Source organism: Mustela nigripes, chromosome 1 (genome assembly GCF_022355385.1).
Source record: "Mustela nigripes isolate SB6536 chromosome 1, MUSNIG.SB6536, whole genome shotgun sequence".
NCBI classification, from domain to species: Eukaryota; Metazoa; Chordata; class Mammalia; order Carnivora; family Mustelidae; genus Mustela; species Mustela nigripes.
The window spans coordinates 124,832,631-124,852,031 of record NC_081557.1 but is presented as its reverse complement, the minus strand read 5'-3'; the positions used below and the strand labels follow the sequence as shown (position 1 = coordinate 124,852,031).

The 19,401-nt window shown below is 45.0% G+C and overlaps 1 protein-coding gene across 5 annotated transcripts in view; it reads left to right on the top strand.

Annotated features, from left to right (window-relative positions):
* The first annotated feature begins 5,167 nt into the window (after positions 1-5,167).
* ZNF827 (zinc finger protein 827) overlaps positions 5,168-19,401 on the top strand; it is a 166,302-nt gene continuing 152,068 nt past the window's right edge. For 4 of the 5 annotated variants that reach the window (XM_059373286.1, XM_059373302.1, XM_059373312.1 and 1 more), the window contains exon 1: positions 5,168-5,807. In XM_059373286.1, coding sequence (XP_059229269.1) covers positions 5,765-5,807 — 43 coding nt within the window. In that variant the 5' untranslated portion in view covers positions 5,168-5,764. The remainder of the gene's footprint in view (positions 5,808-19,401) is intronic. The other variant, XM_059373278.1, reaches the window with a different exon arrangement.

Genomic DNA, 19,401 nt, shown 5'->3' with positions numbered 1-19,401 from the left:
ACTTATATATATCCTATGGATTCTGTTACTCTGGAAGATCCTGTCTGATACAGTCTCTCCATGTTTCATAAGGGATCTCATCAGAGGAACCAGTCCTGGGGCACAGAAAACCTACTCTCAACTCCTGAAGCTAAGTGTGTTTCACTTTATGAAAAGTTGAAACATATTTGCAATTGGATCCCCAGAGCTCTGGGGAACACCCAGAGAAGTTCTTTAACTGCATCTTTAATTTTTAATTTTTTATTAACATATAATGTATTATTAGCCCCAGGGGTACAGGTCTGTGAATCGTCAGGTTTACACGATTCACAGCACTCACCATAGCACATACCCTCTCCAACGTCCATAACCCCACCTTCCTTCTCCCAACCCCCCTCCCCCCAGCAACCCTCAGTTTGTTTTGTGAGATGAACAGTCTCTTATGGTTTGTCTCCCTCCCAACCCCATCTTTTAAACTGCATCTTAATTAAGTTCTAGGGCAGAGATTCTCAAACCCTTTGGAATCAGGACTCCTTTATACTCTTAAAAGGCATAGAGGGTTCCAGAGAAGTTTTGTGTACATGGGTTATGTCTGTTGATGTTCACGATATCATGAATCACAACTGCAGAATTTAGAAAATATTTACTTATTAATTCACATGTAACAAAAATAAACTCAATTTAAGATAACATATTCATGAAAAATAACTATATTTTTCAGGGAAGCTAGGTGGCTCAATCGCTAAGCATCTGCCTTTGGCTCAGGTCATGATCCTGATGTCCTGGGATATAGCCCCATATTGGGCTCCCTGCTCAGATGGAACCTGCTTTTCCCTCTCCAACTTCCCCGGACTTGTGTTCCCTCTCTCGCTATCTGTCTCTGTCATAAATAAATAAAATCTTAAAATTAAAAAACTGTATTTTTCAAAACAAAATTTCAGTGAGAAGAGTAGCCTTGTTTTATATTTCTAAAATCGCTATTATGTCTGGCTTAGAAAAAGAGAGCTGGATTCTTACATCTGCTTCCACATTCACATTGTTGTGATATGTTGCTTTGGTTAAAGGCACACATGAAGAAAAGCAAGCTTCATACAGATATGTAGTAGGAGGAAGGGAGGAGTATTTTAACAACCTTTCCAGATCATTGTGGCTATTCTTCTTTGACATCACACCAAAACTTGATGAGTGGCAATTTCTTAAAAATCACTTATGGTGCCAAATCTGAAACTGTATCGATGAACTTTTTATACTCTTAGACTAAAATCCAACTGGTCTACCTTGTACACTGAACGGATCCTTCACCATGAATGTGTAACATCATGCATTGGTCATTTGGAAAATATTGGTTCACTGAGTTATGCTGTTCCTCCAAAATGTTGACACAATATATAAAAGTCATATTCATTAACATCACCATGGATCTCATCAGAGAAGCCTGTATTAGGAAGCTGTTAAACTCGCAGTGATGGATACAAGTTATCTAAAATTCTAATTTTCACTTATAAGTACAAATACTATCATTGCCAAAAAATACGGTGCATTGTTTTTCTTGAAGTTACAGGATTACTTTATTCATTTTTTGGAGAAATATCCAACATCTGCATAACTGCGATTTGTCCATCAGTCATCTTTCAAGAAAAAATAGTATTCCATGAAAAACACAGCCATATCAAACAATCTCACAACCGATTTTCCTTGTGACAACTGCTGTATGTCTGTATGCACCAGGAGTACTTTCTATGTGCCAACCATTTTGTCACAAAGAGTATTTAAAAGTCTCATACTTGGGCGTCTGGGTGGCTCAGTGGGTTAAGCTGCTGCCTTCGGCTCAGGTCATGATCTCAGGGTCCTGGGATCCGGTCCCGCATCGGGCTCTCTGCTTGGCAGGGAGCCTGCTTCCCTCTCTCTCTCTCTCTCTGTCTGCCTCTCTGTCTACTTGCGATCTCTGTCTGTCAAATAAACAATATCTTTAAAAATAAATAAATAAAAGTCTCATACTCAAGGGTTGAGCTTTGATAAAATTAGTAGATTTTATTGCTTCATCAAGGAAACTTTAAAATGAATCTTCCTTTTTTTTCCCCTCTAAGTGCATGGTGGTAGACTATGACTACTAATACATTTTGGAGCCATTGCCTTGATTCAAGCTGTAAGCTACCAGCATTTTATTCCCATTGCTTTTGCATCATCAGTAGAAATATGAACATGGATAAAAGGGCAAATAACATCTTAGTATTATTACAAAAATACTCAAGGACCCCTCGAGAGATCACACACCTTTCTAGGGGAAGTGCTCCCTCTGTCTCCTTCTCTAGCAATACTTGGGCTAGGATAGAATGCACTCCTGTGAGTGCTGTGGGGTGTGTGGACCTGGCGATTCACAGACCTGTACCCCTGGGGATCAAAATATATGTTTATAAAAAATTAAAAATAAAAAAAAAAAGAATGCACTCCTGTGAGAGAGAGCATTTATAAAACATCTTCTTAAAATGCCCAATTCTCAGAAAATCTATTCTAATCTCACATCTGAGAAGTGACGTAGATGGGGATGGAGAGAGTACTATAATTATTAAGATAAAATATTCTTTCTTAAAAAAAAATCTATTTATTTGACAGAGAGAGAGAGCATGAGCAGGGAGGAGGAACAGAGCGAGAGGGAAAAGCAGGCTCCCCGTGGAGCAGAGAGCCCCATGTGGGGCTCGATCCTAGAACCCTGGGATCATGACCTGATCCAAAGGCAGACGCTTAACCAACAGATTCACCCAGGCACCCCAATGAAATATTCTTTTAAAAGCTTGGACTGTGGGCTGAAACAAATGGAATATCCCAAGGTAATGACTATGGACAAGAATAATCCAAGTTAAAGGTTCATGACTATGTGCATCCAAAAGGCATGCATTCCCAAAATCACTTATTCATTTGATTTGGAAATCTAGCATAGTAACTTCTAGCTATCTATCTCCCTAATATTGTAGATTGGTCGAACATTAAAATTAGTTTTCTTTCTCTGAACATATAACCATTGAGGGGGAAATGCCAGTGCCCTTGAAGTGTGCTTTGTAGCAGACAGATACCAAGCTGAGAGTTAAACGAAACTGTCCTGTCCTTGTTTCCATTTTCTGTTGCTGTGCACTACTTCGGATAATTTTTGGGAAGTGGTAGAGGTATGAATAAATTCAATTAAAAATGCTTTTGGCTGTTGATTGAATACCTGTATAATTAAAAGTTGACAGCATTTGCCTTTAAAAAGTCACGGGAAATGTACTCTACTTTGAGAAAAGGCCTGAAGTATGTTTTCGATTATAGTGTACTAAGCATTATAAAGAGTCATAGCAATTCAGGAAGACAGAGGTGGTGAGTCTATGCAAAGTACTGGTTCTTTAAATCCTAGCTAAAGGTTTGGAGCATGCAGTGGTAGAGTGTTGTGACCGTTCTGTTTACCCTGTGTTAGGTTTGTAGATACCTCATACTCAGGGCAATGAGTCTACTTGGAATGCATGGGCTCTAACACCATTCACATATTAATTTCAAGTCCAATGCTACTGACAATAGTTGAGTTTGGACAGTCGTTCCTTCTCAAATTATAACTCAGGGAAACTCAGATGACCGGTTTTCTTAAGCCAACACTCAGGGAAGAATTGGTTTAAGAATGATGCTCCATTTTAAACTTGACTGCTCCCAGTTTTGGTTTTAGATTGAATTCAAGCAGGTGTTTCAAAACCCGCTTCGGATAGCATTACTTGTCACACGGGGAAGCTGAATCTTTCCAGGAGTTGGCAGGGAGGGTTTCATCCTGATATTTCATTATCAATGAGAAACATCTTATGGGAGATCCAACACTCTTTAAGCGTCTCTAATAAAAGGACACAATATACGGTCTTATTGTTATTTTTAAGAGGGTTATAGAGATTTATCCACCAGGGCTGTTGTTAACACCACTCAGGTTGTGAGAATCAGGCTAGAACCTCCAAGAGGCATTAGCTATCTGTGTAAACTCACAGAGTGTCATTTTAACGTTCTGTATCTCCACCATGCCTCCACCTTCTTTGATGAAAAAGTCTATTTTAAAAATGGTAAGAAAATATTTAACATAATAAGATGATGAGTCAGAGTTTTTAAAAAGCTAAAAAGGGAAGATGTAGTTAAATAATTCACCTTTTTATTTTTTAGCTACATCTGACTCATGACATATAATGTATTCTGCTAAGTTCAAAGTTTCCTCTTACAAAGAGAGTTTTATGAAACAACTCTTCTTCAGACCATTTTTACTTCAATTATAGTAGCAGGTTTTGGAGTTTAAATCATTAACAACCTCTGAGTGAACTTTTATCCAAATGACTGCAAGTCACAAAGGGAACAGTCCTCTTTCACCAAGTACCTTTTGTGCTAGAGTGAGACCCATCCTTTTCTATTTTTCCCCTTTATGTCTCTCTTTGAAGAAAGATGTGTGATTTGTAAAGTTGATGAAAACTGCTATATTTGGGTTCATAATGCAAACTAGAATTGCTTCAGGGTAAGCTTCACATACCTGCACTACTGCTGCAAAAAAAGTAAATTTCAGAAGTCAAGATCTCTCTGTGCACTGTAGGAGTATCACGTAGCAGTGAAATCAACCATGGGGGTGACCGAATCTTATTCCCCCCCCCCTCCCTCAAGGGGATGTAATTTTCATTTCGGCAGCACGTTTCAGTTTTAACTCCACTGAACACTCCAAAACTGGGCACTTACTCCATCAACCTCGTTATCGATTTCGCCATATGCTGCTATCTTTTAATTTTTTTTAAAAAATTATTTTTATTGGAATGTTTTTCAAAGAGTGTTTGGAAAACCGTAACCTCCACAAACTTAAGGTGATGGGGTGAGAGAATAATTCTTGCAGTGAAAAAGCCTGAAGAATTTTATGCAGAACAAAATGTAGCTTAATAAACAAAAGAAAGTTAAGAGAAAAATCTATTTTCTTAAAAAAAAAAGCAGCAAGAGTAATGAACTAATCGCTGTTCAGGGAGTGGGGAAAACTTTTTTCCCCCTAGATTTGGCGAATAGCGGGATAAATTCGAAGAACTCCATCCCACCCCCGCATGCGCGCCCCCCATTCTTTCCAGACCGAGCGGTTGCAAATCCCAGGCAGAGTCCGCCCTGGGAGCCTTAGGGCACCTTCCTCTTTGCTCTGTGTGTGTGTATGTGTGTGTGTGTGTCTAGCTCTCGCTCTTTCCCTCAGTCTGTGCCTCTGTGTATGTGTGAGTGTGTGTGTGTGACAGAGAGAGAGAGAGAGAGAGAGAGCGCGCGAGAGGAGAGAGAGAGCGAGAAAGAGAGAGAGCGAGAGAGCGAGCTGTGAGCTGTGCCGCCGCCGCCGCTGCCCTTTGATCCCGACATTAGTGTTAGGGGCTCGGAGACACAGAGCGCGGCCATAGACACCGCCGCACCGGCACTCATTTATTTATACCTCCCATCACACACGCGAGCATAGGACACACACACACTCACACCTATTAGATCCGTTTCCATTGAAGAATATTACGCTCGGGGACAAGCCAGGTGCACGACCAAAAATTTAAAAAAAAAAAAAAAAAGGAAAAAAAGAAAGGAAAGAAAAGAAGAGAACCCCTCATCTGGCTCCAGGAAACAAGCTTCAACCCATTGCACACACCGGAGAGAAGGGGTTTCCCCCTGCCCGCCCGCCCGCCCCCCAACTACCTCCCGGCTCCTGCCAGTGTCTGCCTCTCTGCCCCCACGGGGGTTTATTTGATCTCACATTAACCAAGGAGGAGAATGTGAGAAAAGGGGGAAAATGCCCAGGAGGAAGCAGGAGCAGCCCAAGCGCCTTCCCTCACGTAAGTCATCCCTTCTCCACCTCCTCTCGTGCCATTTTCTCGCCCTCCCTCTCCTCTTTCCCCTCCGCAGCCTCCTCCGTTGTTTTCTGCATTAGTTTAGGGTTACAGAGGTGAAACTGACAAAGACACAGCCCGGGTTACTCCTCGTTTAGGTCTATGCTGAGGCAGCCATGTTGGTGATGATCAGCCCCGTGCCCTTTCTATTCTCTCTCTCTTTTTCTTTCTTTCTCTCACCCCCCCCCTCTTTTTTTCCTTGAGATCGGGCTTTTTTTCCCTTTTCCCTCCCCCTCCCCCTCCTCACTCCGGGTTGCTGGGGGGAGGGGGCGAGAGACGCGAGAAGGGGAGTAGTGTGGATGCCGGTTTTTTTTTTTTTTTTTTTTTTTTTTTTAATCGGGGAGTCGGAGAGGGGGGAGGTGGGAGAGGTTGGAATCTTTAAAAAAAAAAAAATTCCTTGTGGATCCCAGTGCCTGAGGGTGCGGGGGTCGGGGCGTGCGGAGGGCTGGGGGCCGTGACATGGCGTTTGGGGGTGTCGGGGCGAGGACGCGCGGCCACCCGCCGGGGACGGGATCCAGGGAGAGGTCCGTCTCCGGCTAAAGGTTGCGCCGGGGTTGGTCGGCCCCGGAGCCGCCGGCGGCAGCGGCGGCGGCGGCGGCGGCAGGAGCAGGAGGAGGCGGAGGTGGAGGAGGCGGCGGCGGAGGAGGGGAGTCGGGGGCGGGCGAGGCGGGAGCGGCCGGGGAGGGTGTGGGGGCACCGCACACAAACACACCGGTACACACGCGCCGCCGGGCGGCTGCTCCCGCGGCGCCTGGGCGAGGGGGCGCGCCGGGGCGCTGGGGGCGCGAGGCGGCCGGGTGGGGGGTGAGGCCGGGCAGCGGCGGGCGGATGTGGGGTGCGGGAGCTGCGCCGAGGCGGAGGCAGGAGGCAGGGCGGCTCGCGGCGCGCGAGGTCCCTGCAGAGCCGAGGGGAGGGAGGAGCAGGGCTCCTGGCCGCAATAAAATGCGGGGTCAGTCGGAGCAGACGGAGCCGGCGAGACTCGGGCTCTCAGACCCCCCTCCCCGGCGAGCCTGAGCAGAGTCCAGGACTAAAGTGCATCACAACCCTCCCCGGCTTGCAGCCACACACACCAACTGGAGACACACACCCGCCGGCACGGCCCGGTCCCCTTCCCCCCCCCCCCCCGCCCCCCCCGGCCCCCCCCCCCCCCCCCCCCGCTTTTTTTTTCCCCCCCCCTTACTTTTCCCCCCCCCCCCCCCCCCCCCCCCCCCCCCCCCCCCAAATCTTTCTCCGCTTTGAGTGTTCCGAGATGCTGCTAAAGCTAAAAGTGAAGGAGAAAGAAGCAACTAAAAATATCCCCCGGGGCCGCCCGGCTCCTTGAATGCACGGAGGAGGGGGCAGGGGAGAAGGCGTGGGGCGGGGTGACGGGGAGGAGGGGACGCCGGAGGCGCCGGAGGGAGGGGTCGGGGGAGACCGAGGGTCAATTTCTCCTCTCTCCCCCCGCACTGCTCCCCGCTCTCGGCGGTCTGCCTCTGCTTGGAGCCCGATCCTGCAAAACCCGGGCTGGGGGCGGAGTGGAGCCGGAGCGCCTACCCGCCTGGGTGTCAGGCCGACGTGGTCGGTCACCTGAAGTTCACGGAGGGTGGGGGAAGGGTTAAGGTTATGGTGTCTCGGGCTCGGGTTGTGTGTGAGCCTGTGCGTTTCCGCTGCAGACAGGCAGCGCGATCGATCTCCCCCTCGCGAAATATCCGCGGCGGTGCCTGCCCGGGGGACGGGCAAGGGGCGCGGGTGGCTCGGGCCGAGCGCCCCCGCGGCTCTGTGTCACCCGGGCCGCGGCCGAAGTGGTGAGCAAGGGCACTTGCAGGCAGCCCGCTCCGCAAACATTCCTCTTTCTTTCCCCTTCCCGGTACGCAGGAGTCGACGCACAGGGCTTGGGTTGTGCTTTTTTCCCCTTCCTTTAAAAAAAAAAAAAAAAAAAAAATGCCCCTGTGCAGTCCTTTCTTCGCCTGCCCGCTAGAGGTTCTGAGGATAATATCATATATGTAATACATATGCACATAAAATCACTCGCAGGCGGCTGCGTGTGTAGGGAAATTTTGTGCGAGGAAAGAGAAGGCGGTGGAGTCGGGGAGGGCGAGTTGGGAGGCTCCGCGCTGCGATTCACAGAAAACTCGCAGCAGTTGGTGGAAGAAGTGTGTGCGTGCACATGGCCGGCCGGCCAGTTCCCAGCTCTTCTCGGGGGCGTGCGGCGGGGGAGGGAGAGGAGGCAGGAATCCTGGGGGGAGGTCGGGGGAGGCTTGCCCTGCTCGGACAAAATGGGCTTCAGTGTTCTCTGCGAACTTGCCCTTAGATGGCAACTTTGGGAGCTGATGAGCTTGTGTGCGAAAACCAGGGCGGTGAGGTTATTTGGTCATTTTCCTTTCTTCTCTTCTCCCCCTGCTTAAAAAAAAAAATGTTGGCGAGGTTAGAGGGAGGGTAGGAGAGGAGAAGGGATTTATCTGTTTTTGGCTCTGACGGAGATGGAACGCCTTCCCTCCCGTTGTGTGTAGCGCATTCGGGCAGCTGCAGGCTGCCCTGCTGGTGACCTTGACCCTGACCTCGTGCGACTACCCTCTCAGTCTGAGAGGAAATTCAGGCTCCATTTTAGCTCGTATGCTCGGTGGGCCTCTCCTGCTTGCTGGTGCCTGGCGATTAAGTTATAATTCAAGAGTGGGCTCTCCCACCCTGTTCTCTAATTGAATACTGTTATCCACTCACTTAAAAATAATAAATAAATAAACTCCTTCCAGTCGCATAAAGCCACTTTTACTGAAGTAAGAAGCAATTACCTTTTGGAAACACCGTAAATGTCCCTCCAGTTTTTAAAGGGAAGCCTAATTTGCAAAGCTTTTCCACTTACCTTTGCATTGAATGGATTTTTGTGGATGTGTGCTGCCTGTTTGAAGCATGGTTTACACATGTTTTGTAAGCAATTTGCAGTTGGACTAAGAGCAATTTCTGGGCAAATGGTGTGTTTTGCAATTCAGACACAGTAACCCAAAGCTTCCTAAGTGCTGAGTGAGTCTTAAAGAAACTTGCAATGGTGGGGAGAGGTAATAAATATTGACTTTGGTAAAATTAGTGTAGATCAGTATTTAATGTAGAATATCCCTCTAGTCTTAAATCCCAGTTTCAATGCTAAATTCTTTATTTGTTTACTTATATGTGGGGGAGGGTTTTTTTTCCTTAACCTGGAGAACCTTTCTGTATAAAGTTAAAATAAAGTAACTCTGGGGATTACTGTGGCCCTGATAGGTCATCTCAGGGTTTTAAGAAGTTATACAGCATTAGATTTTAAACTTGACCCTAATACAAGAAAGGAGAGAGGTGTGTAATTTTGGGGGTGGGGAGGACAGGAAGAGGTTGGAGGGGGAATGGGATGGGCAAACTAGCTTTTGGAACCAAAGAACCCTTCTGAGTAAACACAAAAGTGGCTAATAGCCACTATTGATAGAGCTTTGAGAATTTAGAGAAACTGTAAACACATTTAAAATTAGAAGTAGAATACAAATTAGATTACAAAAAAGAAACTTGTGAAACTGAACCTATTGAAACTTCTACTTTCCCATAGCATTCCCCCCCCCCCCCCCCCCACCCCCGCCTCTGCCCCTCCCATGGACCATGGCTACTAATAGACTCTGTGTGTGGAACCTAATTTTTCTTTTATAAAATATAATACTAGCCAGGCACAGTGTGGATGGACAAAGTCCTCCCACTCGGCAGCACAGGCACCAGGGAACCTGGAAGTTCCACCCTCGAGTAGATTAGTCCTGGAAATCCAGACGAGCACTTGGTATTATCTGATACCGAGTCTGGGGTGCGCCTCAGCCCCTGGCACGGAGTTCCAGCAATTCCCCAGACTGGGCTTCAGCCTGCTAAGGTTTCCTAGCTCCTTCTGTTCCACGAGACACCCATGGGACTGTTCAGAACCGAATTAGCTTTGGGGATGGGCGAGCCTTTAACCTGACACTACTAACATAAGCGTTAGATTTCTGATTTAAAATTCTACCTAGTCATTTCCTCCTGGGCCTCTGAAGTCAGTGGGGTGTGTGTGTGTGTGTGTGTTATATAGGCTTCATACATACGCAGAAAAAGAAAAAGCTCCTATAGAGCTGCGTGGTGATTCCACTTACAAAAAGAAGTTTTGTGCTAGTTTTTGGAGGAGACCACCAACAAAGGATGTTAAACCTAAACTGTTTTTTGAGAAGTAGCTTTAAAAAAATCATGACTCCAAGTAAAGCCTTTATTTCTTGCCCTAAAGCAATATTATCATTTGGGAATTTAAATACGATTCTGCTGCTGCTGATGGCTTTTTTTCTAAACGTTCTTTCCATCAACGAGGTCCAATTCCACGTTCAGAAAAATGTCCTAGGGATCCTCTGAACTATACCATGAGCTTATCTGTAGCAGAATCCCAAACTGCATAGCTGAAAAATGTTTGTCAGTCTAAGAAAGAGGAAGAGGGGGAAAGTGATACTGTGTCTGTTTGCCAGGCCTTGTGGGGGTGGTCGTGGGTTGCGCTCAGCATTTTGTGGACATCGTTACATTTGGGTTCACTGACTGAGGAGGGAAAGGGTCAGGAAGGGCTTTCCCCTGTGTTTGTTACATCTGTAAAGCCTTTTACCATTGGGTTCCATCAGGATTTTAAAAAATTTCCTCATTAGCTGCAACTTACCCTTGAACATGTATGAGTTCAGATCCTGTTATATTTATCATTGGAAATCTGCCTGATGCCTATTCCCAAGGGGGAGCACAAGGAAAAGTGAATACAACAGTTGTTTTGCTATTCTAGTATTTTCATTGTTGACTCAGTTGTGGGTCAAGACCAGAACAGGTTACTGTGTTCTTCATTAACAAAACTTTAAAAACCGTCTCTTGCTTTCTAGTAAATGTGGGAAGCAAAATGACAGGAAAGCAACAGGAGCCCTTACATTCGTATTTTTCCATGTCTTTATATATCTGTTGGCAGAGAAAGGGTCGAAGGTTTAACTCTTTCCCCTACTTACGCTTACTAATTTTTTCAGTGACGAGGCACTTCCTCCTGACTATGACGGGAACCACAGGGAAAAATTTTGAGTCGGAGGCAATAAAATATTTCTCTGCTCCTGTCAGACAGAGCTAGTGATCCTGAAGTACCACGTAGCAGGCTGGGTTGATACTGGGCAATAACGTTCATCTGTTCTCCTAAAAGAAATCCATGTATTCCTAAAGTGGGAAGTAGGGTACAAGGAACTTTCCTGTTAAAATAAGGGAGATAGTTCAAAATCACATTTCTTCTAATGCTTCAAAATAGTTTCTAATAAAAAAATTGATTTTTAATTTATCTATGGGCCACCATCTCGCTCTGGGGATACACAGCTGGTGTGAGCTGACCAGTCTCCGGCACAAAGTGTTAATAAATCATGCTGGAGAAGGGTAAATTGGACAGCTTTCAGCCTGTGTGAGGGCTGACTGTGCTTCTGAGTTTTTAGAGCCTTTGAATGGCCTCTATTAGGAGAGGTCCAAGGGAGGTGTGGAAAATCTCTGTCTTGTGAGGCTTATAAAATTAGATGGATAAAGGCTGTGGAAACACCCAAGGGATGGTGTGTTGGTGGAGGAACCAGACAGGCTTCTCTTGGGGTCAAAAGGTGCCTTAAAATACAGAGAGTCCTATTAATGTCAGGATGGTCCTATAGGGAAGATTGGGTATGAATTGTGTGCTGCCTGACTGGGTTGGTAAACCACTTTCTTTAGTGATCCCAGTTGTTGGGGTTCTGATCGTTTGGATGAATTTGTTTGACAAAACAGAAAAACTCACCCAGGATCGCTCACCTTGGTCACCTGCATGCCAAGTGGCGTCTTTGGATGCACTGGTGACAAGGCGTGATGGAAACGGGGAGCCCACAGTGTCACTGTGTGAAGTTCCATTGGTTCCTGGGACCGGTCAGCAGTGCTGTCTATGAGAGCCGAAGGGCGGCAGGGACCTGCCTGACAGAAGGTTCCGGTATCCTGTCACTTTCCTTGTGTGAAGTTGTCTTGTCCCTGCTCCGTCCTTTTTTGAAGTGCCTGTTGGAGCACTAGAACAGGAGGACCGAAACACTGATCTCTCTATTCTGAGTGATGTATTAGTAATTTTCTATAATTTAATCAAACCGATCACAGAACAAGATAATGATGGTATGACCTACAAAAGAGGACGTTTGGGGGCGTTAAAGGCTTTCTAGCGTAAGGTTTTACCAGACCATGGGCTTTGTGGCAAAGGAATAGATTCTGAGTTTTCTCTTACTGCAAAGAATTCCAGACCGGGCCTTGTTCTGTTGAGACATATGGGGCATCCCCCCCCCCCCCCCAAACCTTATTACTACTGTATTCTGGCTTAGTTAAAGTCCTCGAGAATCACATTTTAGAGATAGAGGTTATAAATGAAGATGCTGCGTCCTGTGTCTGATGTATTCTTTCTGTTCCCTGCTTTGCTAGGTGTAGCTTGGTAATTCATACCATCTAGGGCCAAGTGTACAAAATACTTTATGGCCAATGGTCGCTGAAATGCCTTCTGTCATATTTTATAAGAAACTAATGTGCAAAGTACAGACCTTAGAAAGAGCTAAGAGTCCTCGATGGGCTGAAGTTACTCGCTGCTTTCCCTCTTCCGTGTAGAAGCAAGTTTTGTACTTCTATCTTCTGTCTGTAAATTACATTTTTATGATATCAAAGAATGGTGTATGACTAGGTGCTAAAGCAAGGGCCTCTCAGATGACTCTTATCATACCCCCTAGGACCCACCATTGGGTTAGAAATGCTGTAGTTACAATTGTGGTAGATTCATAAAATAAAATCAGACTTTGGCTTGATACTGATCTTTAGTTGCATGGGTGCATTTTGCTGTTTATAAAAGTCAGCTTCACTGCCATGTACACACACACACACTCACAGGGAGGCTGCACTGTAGCTAATTTTGTAAAAAGTACAGTGATACACGCCTACGGCCTGAGATCAGCATGTGGCCTTTAGCTACTCTGCTTTTCACAGACTGACCTAGGGTTATATTAAATGCAGCAGATTCTGTGTGCCTAAAAAGGATATTGTTTCCAGCCGTCCCTTCCCTTCTTATTAAAAAACAACCTCCACCACTGAAGTTCCTCTGTCTCAAGGGTTCTTAAATGACCAAGGCTGAGGGTGCTCATGGCTTCCGATGTTGAGAAAAGTCCGACTTTAGCCAGGTGCTATCTGTCAGCAGGGAAGAAATGCCTGGGCCTTCTCTGGAGCTTGAGCCTGAAAAAGCAGACCCTAAAATAATCTCTCTCTCTCTGTCTCTCTCTTGTCATTTCTGCCCGGGTCAGACAAGTGGCTCGACCCCATTAGCAGTGCGGTGTGCAGGGAGAGAGAGGAGGATCCAGGCTGAGTTGTTCTGAGTGCTCTGAAGAAGTTGGGCTTCAGAGGGGACCGGAGAAGGCCAGCGAAAGACGACCGTTGGCATGATTGATCAGCAGCATTCTGCTTGTCTGAGCCTTGGAGACAGGCTACCGTACTTGTGGAGGCGATAGATTTCTCTAGAGGTATACTTCAGTTGTCTGGTAGTGTATCTTCAGTTGTCTGGTAGTGTGTTTTGAAAAGCTTTTGTTGTTCATAATGAGAGAGAGAAAATAACACGTGACTTTGCCCTCTCTTCACTGTGTCTACTGGATATGGTATGACTTCAGGGAAAACAGAGAACACACATGCTTTTTAACTTCACAGTGGATAAGTGTGTGGAGTCTGGCATCAGGCTGTTCGGAACCCAGTCCTGGTACTCACTTGCGGTGTGACCTTGGGGAAATGACTGAACTTCCCCGTCTTTGGGGTCTTCATCTCTCCGTAGTGGTAATAGTTCCTCTACCATAGGGTTAGTGTGAAGCTTGGTTGATAAATGTCAGTATTGCTATTGATAAGTATCAATAATAGATACACTCATAAAACCTTACCTAATTAGTGCCGGCTGCATAGGAAGAGCTGAAGAAATATTAGCTCTTATTATGTTTATGAAATAAATTTCCATCTGCTTAGATCGTGATTAGACTACAGGCATTTCTGACCCAGGACGTTTTGGAGATTCCAGTGTGTAAACACTTTTTTCCCCTTATCTCTCATTAGAACGATGAGTAACAATATGATACGGTAAAATTCTTTTATAAGGCTGTTAAATTAGGGCTTGACTAATACTCATTTCATAGGCCAACAGTATTACACTAGACTTTTACTATAGGAACATGTTCTCTGTTTGTGATTTGACCTGAATTATGTCTAAACTGTGTAATAATCGTATGAATTATGACTGGGTCTTACTGTAGAGTGAGGACAATAAATCCACGCTCACAGACTTACAGTGAGATTCAAATGAGAGAATAGGTATTTAATAAATGTTTATTTATTCATTTATTCAACAGTCAGTCCAGTGATTAAAATTACCCAGGGGAAATTTATATTGGTTTTTCCATGTGTTGTTTAGGTAATAGTTTAAATTTTGTACGAAGGAAGGAAAGGCAGGATCTGCTGTTTCTAATTGCAGAGAACCAGTCCAAGAGAACACATTAAATTAATTTTAAATGAAGGATTCAGGGGTGTGTGTTTGTGTGTTTGTGTGTGTGCCTATGTGTGTGTTGTATTGTGTGTGTGAGATAGATCATATCAGAGGTTACAAACTAGTGGCCTACTGATGTGTTTTGCCCTCCACAGTATGTTTAAAAACTTGAGGCCGCATTTGCAAATGGGCGGCTTCACATAAAAATCCAAATTTCTAGCTTCTTTTAAAAACTTGGACGAGCCAACAGCACGGGGCCCACCTCCCCACATGGCAGCAATCTGCTGTCGTCGGTGGCGGCTGTCTCCCTTCCCCGGGCATGTGCTCGTCAGTCTGCCACAGTTCCTACCACTCTGCTGCCACGTCCCTGTCTGCATACACACCTGCCCCCCTCCCTCATGTATATTACCTCCTGGCCCCCACGGGCATTTGGATTAGAAACTGTTTTACATTGTCCAACATTCTGTGAGCTTTTAATTCATCGTCGAGGCTAAGGTTCTGTAAACCTCATTCTATGGCTGTATTAAGAAGCAGTAGAGGGTGGGGATTAAGATCCTGGTACCAGATGCACGAGACCCGTCCTGGCTGCAGCACGTTTTAGCCGTGACCTTGGCAAGGGACTGCAGCCGTCTGCCTGTTTTCACATCCGTGCAGTGGGGGAACATTGTAAGGCTTACGGGAACTGAGTTCATACATGTTGATATGTAGGCTCACGTCTGGCACATAGTATATGCACGATATATGAGGTGTAAATTCATTTCAACTAAGGATCTCAGTAGGATTGCTCCACCTGCTGTGTAATCAATCAAAGACAACTACTGCTGCCTGTAAGTTTCTGATCACCATTCGGCAGTACAGTGATTCTCAACCCTGGCTGCACATTAGAATCCCTTGGGAGGTTAAGAAAAAGAAGACACCTGCTTCTCTCCACTGCCCCCAGCAATTTAAATTTGATGGCTCGAAATGGATCCTGAGCATGGACATTCTTAAAAAGCTGCCCAAATTACTTGAATGGATAGCCAGTGTTGAGGACCCCTGAACTGACCGGAACTTCCACTCTGGGCTGATGTCATTTCTGCCCCAAAATAAATACATGTCATGTTGAGCCTGGATGGCTTATCGATAATTTGCTTTTAAAACCCTAGCAATAACTCATTGACTCCCACTCCTCCACGTTGAAACCAGAGGCTCAGGGAGGCACCTGCCCTAGGAAGGGGGCATGGACTCCTTTCTTTTCTCGCACCCTCTCCCACCATGATCACTAGGGTTCCGCACCCGTTTTGTGACTTTGGGCAAGCCAGTGGACCTCTCTGTGCTTAGTAGCACCATCTTGTAAAATGGATACTAGATTACCCACACATTCGGTGTATGTTACATTGTTCACAAAGCATTTTCACTGATCTCATCTGCCTGTAGGCAAGCAGGAAGGACTCCTTTTCCCACCACTTGGACGGAAGTAGAAACTGAGCCACGGAGAGGAAGAAACTAGCTTGAGGTCACCAGTGTCAGCACTGTGAAGGGCTGGACCATCTGCTGGTCTCCCAGGGCCTGCTGTGTCTCTGAGGACTTTGGAACCTTCTTGGGGCCCCGCATGTGGAGGACATGCCTTTGCCGCCTGTACTCCTTTCAGAGGCTCTCCATTATAGGAGGGACCCTTAGGTGCTGATGGAGTGTGTTGCTCTGTGTTTCATGAGAACTTGTGCCACCAATTATATACTTCTTTCCTCAAAGATTTATTTTGACCTCAGACTCAGCTGAGAGTAAGGGAATGAGAGAGACACATGCAGTGACGCTTTCTGGGGTCTGTATTACGTGCTCCATATGGAGAACACTGCTTTCGTGTAATGGCCTAGAATTATAGTTGTCTTCTAATCTGTGCTTGTTTGGCCCCACTTGTTAACCCAACAGTCCTCTCCAGAGCATGAAACACAGCTGTATTTGGAAGGAAACAAAGTGTGGGACACCCTCTGCTTCAGGAAATGTTCCTGAAATGTGCTACACGATTTTTTCCCTTCTAGGGGAAAGCAAACCTCGAATAGTCACGTACTGGGTTTTAATCTGACCTTAAGAAAGAGGGGAACCAAATTATAGTAAGCTGCTTTGTGACATCACTCGGAAGAGAGAAATGTCACTATCTAGAAGTGGGATTTGGATTGGCTGGACCACGAGATCATATTTAGAAGTGTCAGTAGCTACTCAATGGCTACTTGCTGATAGGTGAGAAAATATATACCCCCCCAAAAGAAGAAGAAGAAGAAGTACTAGTATTTTAAATATGCTTAAGTGTACTCCATGAGACCAAAACCATAGAAATCAGAGATACAAATTCTTATTCATTTATTTTTAAAAGTCTGTATTGGCTCTTAATGGCAAACATAGTGCATGTTTAGTATAAATAATGAAAACTATGTAGAAATGTTTAAAGTAAAACGTGAAAGCCCCCTTTCCCAGCTTCCATCCTCAGACATAACCACATTCGTAGACAACAAGCAGAAAGATAACAAGCAACATTTAAAATTCAGCCTTCATTCAAAAAAAATGGATGCATTTCAGCGGAGTTGGCTGAGTTAATGCAAGTACTGAATTCAGAACAAGGGTGGCAATGCTGGTCTTGTAAACTGATTAGATCACATCTGTACGATGAATGCCAGATTGGGTGCCCTGATTTAAAGGGGGAAATTGATAAACTGCTCACCAGAAGGGAGGCAACTAGAAGCGAGGAGGCTCCTGAAATCATCGTCAGAGGAATTAATGATTGCGACAATTGGGAGTTCTGAGTTTGAAGCTAAAAGTGAAGAGAGAGAACAGTCATGCCTGGTGACTACATTCAAATATATGAAGTTCTGTCAAGTGATAAAGGGAGTAAACTTACTCTGAATTGTCATTTCTCCTAAATTTGCAGCTTGTGTCTGATAACTCATGATTGATTCATTCATTCATTCAGTAGTAACTGAGGGTTACTCTACCAGGGACTAGGGATCAGTGGAGTTGAATAGAGCATGGCCCCTACTTGTGAGGGGCTCGAGCCAAGGAGGCAGAGAAAGAGATGGAAACAAATAATTAAAATTTGGCTTTAAAGTTATTTTCATAGATTTCTGAAATGCTGAGCAGAAAACAGGGTCTAGGAACAAGAGGGTAGAAGTTACAGGGAAGATAATTGATTTTTTTTTTTTAAAAGATAAGGAACTATTGAATAAATACAACTGTGGAAAAACTGAAACAGACGTTCTTGTGTTTAAAAAGAAGCTGGTTCTGCCACCTGGCAGAGTGATTTTCTAAGGACTTCAGGTAAAGAGGGTTGGTATGGGAGGAGACACGTTGAACTCTGAAATCATTTACCATTGTGAAAAATAATTCTATAAAGCAGATGCTGCTTTGCTTGGTTTTTGTCACAGAGTCAATATCTGTTCCTCCAACAGAGGGAAACATCTCTGGGTATAGCGAACCAAAAGCCTTTTCACAGAATAAGAGTATATATATGTCAACATGCGCAGTGTCGTACTAGCCCAGCGAGGACATGATCTGCTGACAGTTGTGGTCCCTACTGGGTGCTCCTTCGTTAAGAAAAAGTTTTGAGCATTTACCTGCCTGGTAGAAATTGTAGAGAAGGCAGTCTCTGCTGACAGTTCTTTCAAATGTTGACAGAAAACAATCAGAGGATAAGCACAAATCAATATGCTAAGAAGTGCACGACGATATAATATGAATTAGATGTGTAAATGTTCGAGGAAACTGGGAGTGAGAGTGATGGGGAAAACATTCCTGGAGAGAAGCGGTACTTCAAACGTCCTCGAGGAAGGGATGCATTTAGATCTTGAGAAGAGAGAACATTCCAAGCAGAAGAAATGGCATTAGCCAAAAGAGGTTGAAATAAGCCAAAAGTATGTGGGAGACACTAAGAGAAGAAACTTAGCTGAATCAGAAGGATTATATTGGTGGTGGAAGGATAGGAGGTAGGAAAAATGTAGTAGGAGCTGGTCCAGATGATAAGGGATTACGATTACTAAATTTTGTAGTTTGGATACAATACAAAATCAACTGTGAAATGTTGTAGTTTCTTTTTGTGGTCATAAAGGAGACAGAGAGTGATGGCCTAAAGGGTGGAGGGGGGAGGGAGTCTTTTTAAGTAGGAAGGGTGTTGAAAAACCAAAATAGATGAATGACCCAGATGCCACCTTGAAGATATCTCTGGAGGAGACCTGCCAGAGATGGGCTTCTGGGGCCAGTGCTCAGGGGTGCAGGAGCAAGGTGCCTCTTGCTCCTTCCTCACCTCTTTGGTTTTTCCTGGCAAGCAGAGCTCTAATGCGTGCCTCCCTTTGAAGGTCATAAACTAGGTGCTATTTCCAAAAAATAACACAGCTAACATTTATACACAGGTAATGAAGCATAATGGTAAAAGGGACATCTGTAAACCGACTGCCCAATCTAACACATTTCAACACTATCAAACTTCTAAGGTACTCTTCTCCTGCTGCCTGTTCCCATTACCCTAAATCTTCTGTTTATCATTCCCCTCGCTTTACCCTATTTGGGTTAGCTTGTCTTTGGGATTTGTAAAAATGGTAGCACATGGCATGCATTCTGCACCTTGGTTTTTCACTCAACAGTTATCTTGGTGAGTTTTAGCCACACTGATGCTCATAGTTGGTGTCCCTGTCCCTGCTCTCGATAAGACACTGATGAAACACACCACAATGGACGTATGGTTCGTGTCTCCTTCTTGCTGTGAGGAACAGTGCTGCTGTGCCCATGCCCAGCAAATCACTTTGTCTGGAGGGACTGTCAAGTTCAAGGTGTAGGATATGGGTCTTCCAAAATTCTAATCCATGCTTGCAAGCTTGAATTTTATCAGTGGCTACCAATACTGTCCATCTTTTCTTAAAGCGTCAGCCTTACTTCGTTTGTTTCCAAACGAGAGTGTGCCACATTTCCAAGAGAGAGATACCCAAATTTGAGTGACCCTAGTTGAGCCGTTGTTCTTTCATTAGAAGTGATGTTCCCTGAAGAGTGGCTGGTTCAGCTCCC